The sequence below is a fragment of the Sorex fumeus genome, unplaced genomic scaffold (genome assembly GCF_029834395.1).
Source record: "Sorex fumeus unplaced genomic scaffold, SorFum_2.1 ptg000122l, whole genome shotgun sequence".
In the NCBI taxonomy this organism is placed as follows: domain Eukaryota; kingdom Metazoa; phylum Chordata; class Mammalia; order Eulipotyphla; family Soricidae; genus Sorex; species Sorex fumeus.
The window spans coordinates 16,885,554-16,898,437 of record NW_026606179.1 but is presented as its reverse complement, the minus strand read 5'-3'; the positions used below and the strand labels follow the sequence as shown (position 1 = coordinate 16,898,437).

At 55.5% G+C, this 12,884-nt stretch overlaps 1 protein-coding gene across 1 annotated transcript; it reads right to left on the bottom strand.

Annotated features, from left to right (window-relative positions):
* Positions 1-9,224: 9,224 nt before the first annotated feature.
* RABAC1 (Rab acceptor 1) lies at positions 9,225-12,134 on the bottom strand. Its single transcript, XM_056136789.1, has 5 exons — positions 11,953-12,134; positions 11,437-11,649; positions 10,588-10,685; positions 9,557-9,658; positions 9,225-9,470 (listed from the first exon to the last, which is right to left on the bottom strand). The coding sequence occupies exons 1-5, from the start codon at positions 12,003-12,005 to the stop codon at positions 9,382-9,384; spliced, it is 555 nt and encodes a 184-aa protein (XP_055992764.1). The 5' UTR covers positions 12,006-12,134; the 3' UTR covers positions 9,225-9,381.
* Between the last annotated feature and the right edge of the window lie 750 nt (positions 12,135-12,884).

The following is a 12,884-nucleotide window of genomic DNA, read 5'->3' as shown; positions in this document are numbered from 1 at the left end:
CCACTGCCCATAAAATCCATACCAGCCACTCCCTTTCGTACAGGCTCATGCCCCTTACTCAGGCCCCCACAGGGTGGGGTGCTAGTCTCCCCTCCACAGATATCCCCAAACAGGACTCTGCCACAGTGAAGTTTAGTGCTCTCTCAGCTTTGGAACCCCCGAGGTTCTTGCCCGCCCAAAGCAGGCAAATCAGGGATCCCCCAATTACATATCTGAGGCTGATCCTCAAGTCAGTCACTCTGAGACTCATTTTTGGGACTTTATCATCAGAGACTCAGAATTTAGGGGACGTGCCCGCAGACACCTCTGTAGGGGGCTGATCGTGCCCTCCCCCCCCCCCCCCCGGAAGCTCTGATGACATTTTAACCCTCGAACCCACCAATGAACGTGACCTTGCTGTGAGAAGGTTCTGGAGATGAGAGCCTCTTGCATTCCCAGCCCCATCCTGAGTCAGGAATGGAAAGGTCGGGTGAAGGAGGTGTCGGTGACCGGGCCACATGGATTGCGCCCCAGGAGACCTGAGCCTGGGAACAGGTCGGGGTGAGCCTGGAGTCTGGGCTTCTGGCCCCCAGAATGGCTGGAATACACTTCCAGTGCCCTAAACCCCATTTTCTGATCAGCCTAGGGAATACAAATGGCCCCCACCCACATTTCTACACCCAGAGACCCCCAAACTCAGGAAATGGGCTTCCCCCTGCAACTCCATCATATGCTCAAATCTAGTCTCTGGGACTGGAGAAATAGTCCAGCAAGTAGGGCGCTTGCCTTGCACACGGCTGACCTGGGTTCGATCCCCCTCATCCTATATGCTCCCCAGAGCTCTGCTAGGAGCGATCCCTAAGTGCAGAGCCCTGAGTCAGCACTGAGCACCACTGGGTGTGGCCCCCAAACAAAAACGAAAAACCAAATCTAGCTTCTATTCTGCAGCCCAGGCTTCTGGGTCTCTGCCTACCCCCTCCCCTGACACGCCATCAGGCTCCCATGGTCGCCCCCAGTTTGTTCACGGCCTCCCTCAGCTGCAAAGCATGTATGGTCACAACCCCCCATCTCCATGAAAACAAGCATGTGGGTCTCCAGTGGGCAGCACCCTCCATTCTCCACACACCCACAGACCACAGCCTGTGCTGATCCCTTTGAAGGAAGACTGTGCGCTAGAGAGTGACCCCGAATGTTGACCACCCCTGACTCTGGCATCTGGGCTTCCTTAGGCCTGAGGATCTGTGCCAGTCATTCCTTGTCAACTGGATGGGAAAGACACCCCCTAGCAGATACCCCCATATCAACTGGATGGGAAAGATACCCCCTAGCAGGTACCCCATATCAACACCAAACTCCTGTCACCCCAAACCAGGTACAAGGAACCACAGGGTCAGTTATCTCAAAGCGTAGCAACTGGGACTTGAGGCTCAGGCTCAGGCTCCGGATCTAAGAACTTGGTAAGGAGATGGCTCAAAGGTCCGGAGAGGAGCTGTAGCAATAGTACAGCGGGTAGGGCATTTGCCTTGCATGAAGCCAAACCTATAAGCCAGCTGTAGGTTTGATCCCCAGTGTCCCATATGGTCCCCTGAGCACCATCAGGAGTGATTCCTGAGTGCATGAGCCAGGAGTAACCCCTGAGCATTGTTGGGTGTGACCCCCAAAAAAGCAAAAAAAAAAAGAAAGAGAGAGAGAGAGAGAAAGAAAAAGAGGAAGAAAAAGGAAGAAAAAAAGGAGAATGGATGAGAAAAAGAAAGAACTAGAGAGGAGAAAGGAAAGGAGGAGGGCGGGAGGGGAGGAGGGAGGGCCACAGTCCTTCATCTGTGTCCCCTCATTGAACCCTCCATTGTGTCCATTTCACAATTCTCTCACTGAAGCTCTGGTCACTGCTCACTGTTTTTTTTTTTTTTTTTGGTGGGGTTGCTCAGGGCTTACTTCTTACTCTGTGTTCAGGGATAACTCCCGATGGGGCTGCATGGTAAAGCAAAAAGCTCTACCTACCCTGACTCGCTGGCAGCCCTAACTACCCAGTCTGGGCCAAAGAGATAGTAAGGAGTTAAGCCACTTGCCTTGCACCTCGTTGGAATTCTTGGTGCCATATATGGTCTCCTGAACACCAGGTGTGAGCCCCCCAGCACAGAGCCTGGAAGAGTTCCTGAACACCACTGAGTGTGACCCCAAGCCCAGTCCCCCCCCCCCCCCCATACACTACCAGTCATTCTCAGGCTACACATCTGAATGCAGGGCATGGCGTCAGGTGCTCTATCCCTGACACTCCCCCAAACCGGGATGGGGAAACCCAGGCTTGATGAACCCTAAAGTAGATAGGCCTGGGGGCCCTAAATTTCAGTCATCCCTCGAGTCATTAGTGGAATCCCAAATTAGCATATGGACAACCAGAGTCACTTTTTTTCTTTTTGGGTCACACCCGGCCGATGCACAGGGGTTACTCCTGGCTTTGCACTCAGGAATCACTCCTGGCGGTGCTCAGGGGATCATATGGGATGTTGGGAATCGAACCTGAGTGAGCCACGTGCAAGGCAAATGCCCTACCCGCTGTGCTATCACTCCAGCCCCAGCCATAGTCACTTCTAACCCCCAAACCAGTCACTGTCTCCCAGAGTACCGAGTCTCTGAACCTACTCACCTCCAAACTGAACAAGTGAAGCCCCGCAGGAGGGTCTGCTAATGTTGGCCCCCTAAAGGGCCCCCCACAGACATCCCTAGTGTCCTCCACTAACCCCAGAAAAGTTTGTGCCACTGTTGAACTCTAGGGCCAGGTGTGGCACCCTAATTCAGATCACAGGGTCACAAACGCCCAGAGTTAGCAGGATGGGCTCTGATCACCCCAAATTCAGTATTGGAAACTCTGCTTCTGTCTCTCCAGGGTGGGAATCTGGGGCCTCCATTTTCATCACCTGCAATGATGCACCTTATCCACCATGTTCATTGGTCCCCTTGAATCTTTGGGACCCTGTTGTGTCTGATAAAGGCAGCTGACACCCTGGACCGGGAAGTACTGGACCCCTGCTCACTGTGCCCCAGATTGCAGCATGCTGCAGCCTGGAATTTGAGCCCATCCCATCCCCACACTGTGACCCTGTGACCAGAAGCTCAGTATCTATCACGTCACACCCAATGATACTCAGAGGTTACTCCTGGCTCTGTGTTTAGGAATTACTCCTGGCAGTACTCGGGCACCATATGGGATGCCAGGGATCGAACCTGTCAGCGGCATGCAAGGTAACACCCTTCCTACTGTACTATGGCTCTGACCCCACCTTGACCTTCCCAACGCGGACATCCCAAATCTAGTCAGGCATCTCCAATGTGTCCTGGACCTAATCTGGGCCCAAACTCAGACCCACCCCCAGACATACCACCCCAAAGACAGTTCCAGACCGCTAGGGATAGAAAAGGCTGCTTACTGAGGACCATGTCCAGGGGTGGAGGGGGGATCACTGGACCCCCAGTTTGTTTCCACAAACTAGAGAACCTAGTTAGTCACCCCAAAGTAAGACACAAACCTCAATCTTTGAGAGCCTCAGTAAAATGGCTCCAGTCTCTGGAATCCACAGGGGCTAAGTCAACCACTATCAAACTCTCTACCAGAACCAATCTCTTTTACCCCTTCCTGTCACCCCACAGGGATCTGAGCCAAGTCACACGTGGGCCCTTCACTGGGAACAGGCAGCCTCTGTGTCCTTGAACAGATCCCTAAAATTTTGTCACCCCCAAATAGGCCTTTTGATACCTGGTCTTATCACCCCAAGCCAGACACTTGATTCTAGTCTGTCTCCCCCAAATGAATGACTGAACCTAATAACTATCAGCCAGCTGCAGGAGAGGACCACAGTCTCTGTCACCCAGAAAGCCAGGACAAGTGTCTGTGTGTCTCTCCAAACATGATAGTGGGGGATTGACTTTGCACTACTGAACTAGATCATCAGAATGTGACCAGTGCCCCAGGTCAGCAAGCTGGCATCAGCCCCTAACCAGAAACTGGGGCCCAGGCTGTCAACCCCAAATGAGACGACCAGATAGTTGCCCAGCCTGGCACCTGAAATGAAGTGTAGGTCCTCCCTGGCATTGCCATCCCATGCTGGGCAACTGTAATCCCTGTCCCTGTCCCCCCAAACCTGGGGTCCACAAGCTCTTTGACATTAAGTCCACCAGAGCTGTATTGGTCACTCCCATTCAACTGAACCCCAGGATTTGCAAACCAGACTTTTGTCCCTTGGATGAGACACCAAGTTCTGGTTCCTCCAAAACTCTTAACTCCAACGTCATCAAGGAAGGGAGGTGGGAGATGGACTCCAATTGACCCCCAGCCTTCTCAGAAGGTTTTCTGAGCTAAGCATATCAATAGCTGGACCTCACAGCTGGACCTGGAGTTGGTCACCCCCGATATGGTCATGCTAATGCTCCAGCCCCAGGCTGCTGTCCACTGCCACAGGGGTCTCCCTGCCCACCTTCAGTCACCTCCAAACACTCCCACTCACATCCACTCCAAGCCAGAGGCAAACTGGACACAGGGACCATCACTCTTCTGGGCCTCTCCCCTGGAAACATTGGTAGTAAACAAATCCTTTCTGGGGCTGGAGAGGTAGTGCAGCGGGGAGGGCACTTCCTTCGCATGTGGCTGACCAGGGTTCAGTCTCCGCATCCCATATTGTCCCTTAAGCATCCCCAGGAGTGACTCCTAAGTGCAGAGCCAGGAGTCAGCCCTGGGCATAACCAGGTTGGCAAGAACATACAAAAGATCCTTCCTGTTGGGTTTGGAGGGATGGTCCAGCGGGTGGGGCACTTACTTGCCCACAGTTCATGAGTCTCAGCGTCCCATATCGTCCTGGGGAACTGCCAGGAGTAATTCCTGAGCCAGGAGTGACCCCTGAGCATCGCCGGGTATGCCCCCCACAACAAATCCTTTCTGCCAGCTTAAGACCCTGGCAGAGGAGCCGCCCCCCCCCCCCACGCGCGCGGGCAGGAGTGGGCGGCTGTGTGTCTCTTCTAGGCTGTGTCCATGTTCCTCAGCGGGAGACCCGGCAGGAAGCCCTTTGTCGCCCCCTGGTGGCGATCTGTGGAAGTGTGCCCATCGTGACTGGGATCAATGTGAGCAGCTGGACGGGTACTCCGACTCCATGGGGTCCTACTTGCCTGCCCCCTCACCCTGCTCCCACTCAGGCTGGTCACATAGCCCAGCCCCTGTCTTCCAGAATCTTCTTCCCTCTCCCCTCCCTCCATTCCATACCACTGCCTGTGGGCTCACCGTCCCATGTCTGACTCCCTCCAGCCTAAGCCCCCAGAGCATATTTCTTGTTCTTTCTTTTCTCTCTCTCTCTTTTTTTTTTTTCTTTGCTTTTTGGGTCACACCCGCCGATGCTCAGGGGTTACTCCTGGCTCTGCACTGAGGAATCACCCTGGCGGTGCTCAGGGAACCATATGGGATGCTGGGAATCGAACCCGGGTCAGCCGTGTGCAAGGCAAACGCCCTACTTGCTGTACTATTGCTCCAGCCCCCTCTTTTCTCTTTTGACTGCAGTGGCAGGCAAGGAACCCAGGCCTCTTGCATGCCAGAGGCAAGAGGTCTAATTATCCCTTAGCTACATCTCCCACCCCCACAAACACCCCCATTTTTCTTTTTTTTTTTTTTAAATTGGCTTTTGGGACACACCCAGTGATGCTCAGGGCTGACTCCTGGCTCTGCACTCAGGAATTACTCCTGGTGGTGCTCAGGGGACTATATAGGATGCCAAGGATCGAACCCAGGTTGGCTATAAGCACCCTCCCCAGTGTATAATCCCTTCACCCCTACGTCTTTGCATTTTTCTTATCATCAAGAATATAACCTGGGGCTGGAGAGATAGCACAGTGGGTAGGGCGGGTAGGGCATTTGCCTTGCATACCCGGGTTGATTCCCAGCATCCCATATGGTCCCCTGAACACTGTCAGGGCTAATTCCTGAGTGCAGAACCAGGAGTAACCCCTGTGCATTGTCAGGTATGACCCAAAAATAAAAATAAAATAAAATAGAAGAATATAACCTGGAGAGCTTGGGTTGTCCATGTACAACAGCTGAAAATTAAGTAGCTACATATTTGAGCATTTTATTAGCTAGAAGTCTCAGTATCCAACTACCGTTCACAGTGTTTAATGACATGATTGTTGAAAGCTATACTGAGGCTTAGAAGCAAATCTAGAATGCTCCATCCATTCTAATGCTCCATGAATTCTTTCCCATCGCTGTTCACCGGTGCTGTTCCTGAAGTTTACCAGAATATTCTGCCCCAAAGGAGGTTTCTGGCCTCCCCAGTCACTCCCCTTCTTAAGCCCCCTCCATAGGTTCTTTACATGGGCCTGGCTGCATGCCCTGTGTGACTATCCCACCCCACCAAGGCATCTCCTAGGGCAGTTCCCCTCTCTCCCTCCCTCCACCAGCTAAGCAAGGCTCCCTTACTGAATGAGTCTACCTCAGGCCCTTTGCACTTTCTTCCCGGCCCTGGGAGTTTTCCCCAGTGGCCCTCCTGTACCCAGGAACATAATGAGCACTGTTATCTGTCCCTGGGGCAGTACTGCTACCTGCAGAAGGGGACAGGGCTTCTTGTTTGCAGGAAGGGGGTGTTGTGTGTTCCCAGCATCTGAGCCAGGGGGACCCCTCCCTCTATCCCTTCATATGTTCGCCTTAACTACGTTTTTGTCTTTCCTTTACAGAGACCACCCCCAGTGGCTGTGGGGTGGGGCCATTCCTGGGGGAACCGATACTCTGTGCTCAGGAGCCAAAAGGGCCATGGTGGGACTTGGGGGAGTCCCCAAGTGCCAGAACCTCACAAATGTAAAGCATGTGCCCTTTCTCTGGCCCTTCACATTTTTTTCTTGCAAGTGTAATGGTGGGGGTGGGGTGGGGGGAGGAAGGATGGGGGGTTTCAAGCAGAGCTCTGTTAGCCCAGCAGTTACTTCCAGTTGCATCCAGCTATACCTGGCTAACAGGACTGGACAGTCCAAAGCTTGGGCAGTGGGTTGCCAGCAACTGTACATGAGGCCTTACACAAGTACATGAGGCCTTACACAAGCAAGTCAAGAGCACCTGAGTCATCACTGCCCTAAACTGCATTCTTTTGGGGGTTGGGGGCAGGCCACACCTGGTGATGCTCAGAGGTCACTCCTGGCTCTGCACTCAGGAATCACTCCTGGTGGTGCTTGGGGACCATGTGGGATATCTGGGATCGAATCTGGATCAACTTTGTGCAAGGCAAGTGCCTTCACACTGTATTATCGCTCTAGCCCCATTACTTGTACTTTTACAAACCCCCTATACCACATGGCCCACTGAGCACCTCTAGGAGAAAATCCTGAGCACTGAGCTGGTAGAACCCCCAAGAATCATAGGCAGTGGTGCCCCCAAAAGAAACAAAGCAAAAAATAAACAGGTGCAGGCCAGAGCGATAGTACAGCAGCTAGGACACTTACCTTGCACTGTCTACCCGAATTTGGTCCCTGGCATCCCATATTGTCCCCCAAGCACTGCCAGGAGTGATTCCTGAGTGCAGTGCCAGGAGTAACCCCTAAGCATTGCGGGGTGTGACCCCCAACCCCCCCCATATACATAAACAAATGAAAATAATCCTTTAGACCAGTACAGCCAAATATTAGTACCCTGCCCCCAGAGGCCAAAACAACACAGCCCTTGGGGAGTTTGCCTTGCCCTTGGGCTGACCCAGGTTCATCTATGGCACCCCGCCTGAACCCTGAGCCCGCCAGGAGTGATTTCTGAGCACAGAGCCAGGAGTAACCCCTGAGCTTTGCTGAATATGGCAAAAAAAAAAAGTAAAACCAAAACCCAATCATTGGAATGAGATATTTCACACTTTTTTTTTCTTTTCGGGTCACACCAGGTGATGCTCAGGGGTTACTCCTGGCTCATGCACTCAGGAATTGCTCCTGGCGGTGCTCAGGGTTCAGGGTGCTGGGAATCGAACCTATGTTAGTCATGTTGGCTGCATGCAAGGTAAACACCCTACCTGCTGTGCTATCACTCCAGCCCTGATATTTTACACCTTTTAACCACTACACCTCCTGTGGCCTTTTCTGCAGAGGAAAGGCCTTGGCACCTGAGCTTGTTTTGGGGGGACTGGAGATGGAAACTTGTAACATTGGAGTGAAATGTACCACTGGGTTATGTCCCAGCCCCCACTTACTTGTCCTGCAAGGGACCTCCTAGAGCACGTGGGACCCCAGGCCTGGAGCCTCATCCTTCCCCCTTGCAGTGCTGGGTGTTCTCACTTGATGGATGGCCTTCAATGTCCAAGGAAAAGCTTGCACGCAGGGAGAAACCAAGCCCAGGACCGCCCCCACCCCCGCGAGGTCCGCCTCCCGGGCACGCCCTCTCCCTGACCACGCCCCTTCCTCCCCACCCCCAGCCCCTCCCCTCCAGGCCCCTCTTCTAGGTTCTGCAGCCGCTTGGCTGCTGGGCGGATTCACTGCAGGGAGGCCCTGGAAGGTTGACTCCAGAACCTCCTCTGCAGAGTAGGCTCACCTAATCCAGAGAGGCCTGCCTGCACAGCTGGGGAGTTGGATTTTCGGGTGGGGGTTGGGGGACATCTTCTGTTCATTTTGTTAATTAGTGGCTCAGGGGACCATTATGCTCTGGGGTACTGACTGTGAGGCTCCTGCAGGCCAAGCCTGTGCCACCCCCTTGGAGCTGTCTCCCTGGTGTGTGTGTGTGTGTGTGTGTGTGTGTGTGTGTGTGCGTAGGGGTGGGGGTGTGTGGCTGGAGGTCTCGAGTTCAGGTGCACTCTAGACAGGGGGTGTGCACTGTGCACTCTACACTCGGTCGCCTCAAAATAAAAATCCTGCGCACTGCGTCTCAGCTGAGATTCCTCAGGCCAGTATTTCTCTCTCTCTCCCACTCTTTCTCTCCACTCCCCCCCCCCCCACACACACACAAGCCTCTGTCCATTTCTGGGAGACTGTCACTTTTTTGGGGAATGGGGATGGCCACACCCGGCTGTGCTTACTCCTGGCTTTGTGCTCAGGGGTCACTCCTGGAGGGGCTCAGGGAACCATTTGGGGTGCTGGAAATCAAATCTGGTCAGCAGCCTGCAAGGCATGACCCTGCCCATTGTATCAGGGCTCTAGACGCCCCTCCCCCCCATGTTTTTCTTCTTGATCCCATTTGATCCCCGCCCCTCCACCTGGGGCTCAGCAGTCTCCCAGCACCCCCTAGCCCAGGAAGAACCTTGGAGAACAAATGCGGAATGACAACTGTCAGTTTTAATTCTGAAGCTGGACTCTTTGCGCCACTGGCAGTGGAGTGGGGGCCTCAGGTGGGGACAGCAGAGACATCAGGGTCCCGGGGTGGGAGGGGCAGGGTTTGAGGGGGGTGCTGTTTAGTACCAGGGGGACGCCTCACACAGGCTCCATCTGCAGTTCCTCCCCATCTGCTGGCTCGATTTGGTGGAAGGCAGCGTGGGAGCCGATGACCACGAGCGTGGCTCCTGCCGGGAAGAACAAACAGTCCGTGGCCGCCCCTCCACCCCTCCGGGGCCCCTCCCTGGCCCCACCCCCAGGCCCCAGAACTCACCCAGGACCCAGAAGACGGCTGAACCTGCACCTGCCAGCCAGAAGAAGGGAAAGGAGACACCTCCCGCCAGTGCATACTGATGGGCTGGGGTCACCTCACGGCCTGGGGAGAGAGGACACAGGAGTGGCCGGCACACTCGTTTTTTCCCTCCCGAGTCAGCTTTCTATCCATCCCCGTTCTAGTCACAGCTCTGGGGATTTAAGTTTAGAATCCAAACTCTTCATGCCGAGTGCCCAGCCATAGGTGAGGTCCTGAAGGCCTTGCTCTCAGCCTTTACCACCCACTTCTTCCAGGAAGTCCTCCAGCTTCCTTGTCCCCCATGGGTGGGGGTCCCTCCTTCTCCAATCTGCAGCCAGAGACTAGGTGTCTCAAACTGGCAGCCCAAGGACCCAGTCTGACCCGTGGATGCAGTTTTTGGAGTCCGGTCAGTGTTCCGCCAGAGGGTGATTTGTGGCAGACAGAAAAACGGAATTTCTGGTATCTCATGGAAGAATAAAAGGTTGTATCTGTCCATCCAGTGGCAACAGGTGGCCAGGTGGCCGAAGCAAGTGTGGCCAGGTGAGTTCCACCTCTGCACCCAGCCCACCTGTCAAGTACACAATCTGCAGACCCCTGAGGGTCTGGCACCTCCTGTCTGATCCCAACTCCTCTTATACTTCTAGATTGGGGACTCAGGTCCCCCTTGAGTTCCCAAGGGACATGAAACAAGCCTTCACTCTGAAAAGTTGCAAGCCCAGGCAGGGAAGAGGACTGGAACACAGCTAGGATGGGGTAATGCCGCCACCTGGTGTCCAAGAGGAGTATCAGCAGCTCCCTTTTCCAGCCAGTTAAGTTTAAGGGGCAGGCACACCGGATGGGAGTCAGTTCCTGAGAGTCTCCCTTGAGAAATGCAATCCCAGGGGCTGAGCCAGGGCGGGGGTATCTGCGTGTTTGAGCTCTAAGAGTTTCGATTGTGGGGACTGAGTTTGGATTTAGTCTTGGGCTGAGATGGGTTTCAGGCGACAGGATTTTAAAGGGCAGGAATTTCTTACCGAAAAGCACAAATTTAGACTGCAGGGTGCGCAGGTAGAGGATGTAACAGGCGCCAAAGAAGACGGCCAGAGCCACGAGCAGCATAGGGGAGGTCACCCTGGAGGAGAGAGCATGGAGGCGCCCGTCAGGGGGCAGGCTGGGCCAATCAGGGGACCCTGAAATTTATTGGTGGATGCAGACCACCTCCTGGGGCCAGGCATGACCAGGTCACATCTGGTATCTCTGTCCAGTTGATGTGGCTGTGCCTTTAAAAACCCTGGCAGAAGGGGGGTGGGTGGCGGAGCGAATCCTTGGAGCTGAAGCACAAGCTTTGCACCCTGGAGCTCTGATTTAATCTCTGGCACCACATCCTGGGAGTAGCCCTGGGGCACTGCCGCAGAGCTCCCAGCGTTGCTAGGGAGGCAGCACACACACACACACACACACACACACACACGAACGAACTGGAAAGGTTGAGCTCACACACACACACACACACACACACACACACACACAAGAACTGGAAAGGTTGAGCTCACTCTGCACACACACACACACACACACACACACACACACACAATAACTGGAAAGGTTGAGCTCACTCAGCACCAGGAGGCTGGAGTTCGACCCCTGGCACTGCCTGGACCCCTACGTGTCTCCGGGAGTGACACTGGAGCAGCGGCCAGTGTGGCCCCCCAAACCAACAAAACCAAAGGAAAAGTTGGAAGCGCTACCCTCCCGGGGAGCTAGTGAAAGGAAGGGCTGGCAGCTGCGTGTGGGTAGAACGGCTGCCAGTGCGGGATGCGCGCCCGGGTGCGGGGACTGGCGGAGGGGGTGGGGCCGGCGCGGGGGTGGGGGCCAGTTCTCACACGCAGTAGAGGATGAGGCCCAGGAACACGAACACGTAGTTGCTCTGGTAGAACTCCACATTGCGGACGAGGCGCTGGCACAGCTCGCCCAGGTTGCGGGGCCGCGAGAAGCGCCGCTGGTCCACGAAGGTGCCCCAAGGCCTGATGGTGGCGCGCCGTTGCTCCAGCCACTCCCGGCCCACGCCGGAGGGGATCAATTTCGGCAGCAGCGTCCTGCTGGACGCGGCCCGGGTCAGCGGGAGGCAGGGATGGGGCGCCGACCACCCTCCGCCCCCGCCCCCGGCGATAAGGCAAAGCGGGGAGCGGATTCAGGGTCCTGGGGTGAAGGGGAGGGTTCACGGAGCCCAGCGGAGGGGGCCGCGGCGGCCCCGGGCTCCGGAGTCCTCGGGGGTCCAGGGATCTGGACTCTGGCGTCCGGGGGGGGGGGGCCCTGTTTTCCCGGATGCGAGGATGGAGCGGGGCTGGGCGGGGTGGGGTGGGGGGGCGACCCAGGGGGTCTAGAGCCGCTTTGCTCACTTGGCGCTCAGCCCTTCCGCTTCGGCATCCTGCTGGCTCGTCTCGGCCGCCATCTCTGCGTCGCAACGGGTCGCACGGATGTAACGAGCCCCGGGCCCGGCCGACTCCCCCGGCGCTGCCCGAGCCTGGCCTAGCCCTGCGCAGCCGACGTGGCGACGCCCGGGAACCGCTAGGGGCGGTAGTTCCACCGCGGTGCATTGTGGGGGTTGTAGTCCGGGCGGCATCGCGGGTGGGCGCCGCGGTTCGCAAAGCATCTGGGAGCTGTAGTCGCGTGAGGTCGCGACGGGCGCCCCCGGGCACTGCGGGCGTTGTAGAAGGTTGTTTGTAACCTTCGAGGGCTTGGTGGGAGGCCCTTGATACCCGAGGGCCTAATTAGGCTCAACTAAACACCCCAGTATAGTGTTTTGTTCAGCAGGCTCAGGGTGGGTTCATGAATTTGCATATTTTTTTTGGGGGTGGGGTGGAGGGTTTTACACACCTCGAGGTGCTAAGGGGTTCTGTGCTCAGGAGTGACCGCTAGCGGTATGCTAGGCAAGTTCCTTTTCCTCTGAGCATTCTCAAACTCCTAATCCGAATTTGTTGTTGTTTTTGTTTGATTTTGGTGGGGGCACATTTGTTGGTGTTCAGGGGTTACTCCCGGCATTTTCACTCGGAAATCACTCCTGGCAGGCGCAAGGGACCATATGGGACGGTAGGAATGGAACCCCAAGTTGGCCACATGCAAGGGAAGCGCCATACCGCTGTATTATTTCTCTGGGCCCTGTTTTGTTTGGTGGGCCCACATCTGGCGGTGCTCAGGGCTTACTATTGGCCTCGGGCCCTAGTTAGGGGCCGCTCCTGGTGGGCCTCAGGGGACCACTTGGGATGCTGGGAATTGAAACCGGTTTGACTTTATGCAAGGCAAGTGCCCTCTCTGTACTCACTTCAGCCCC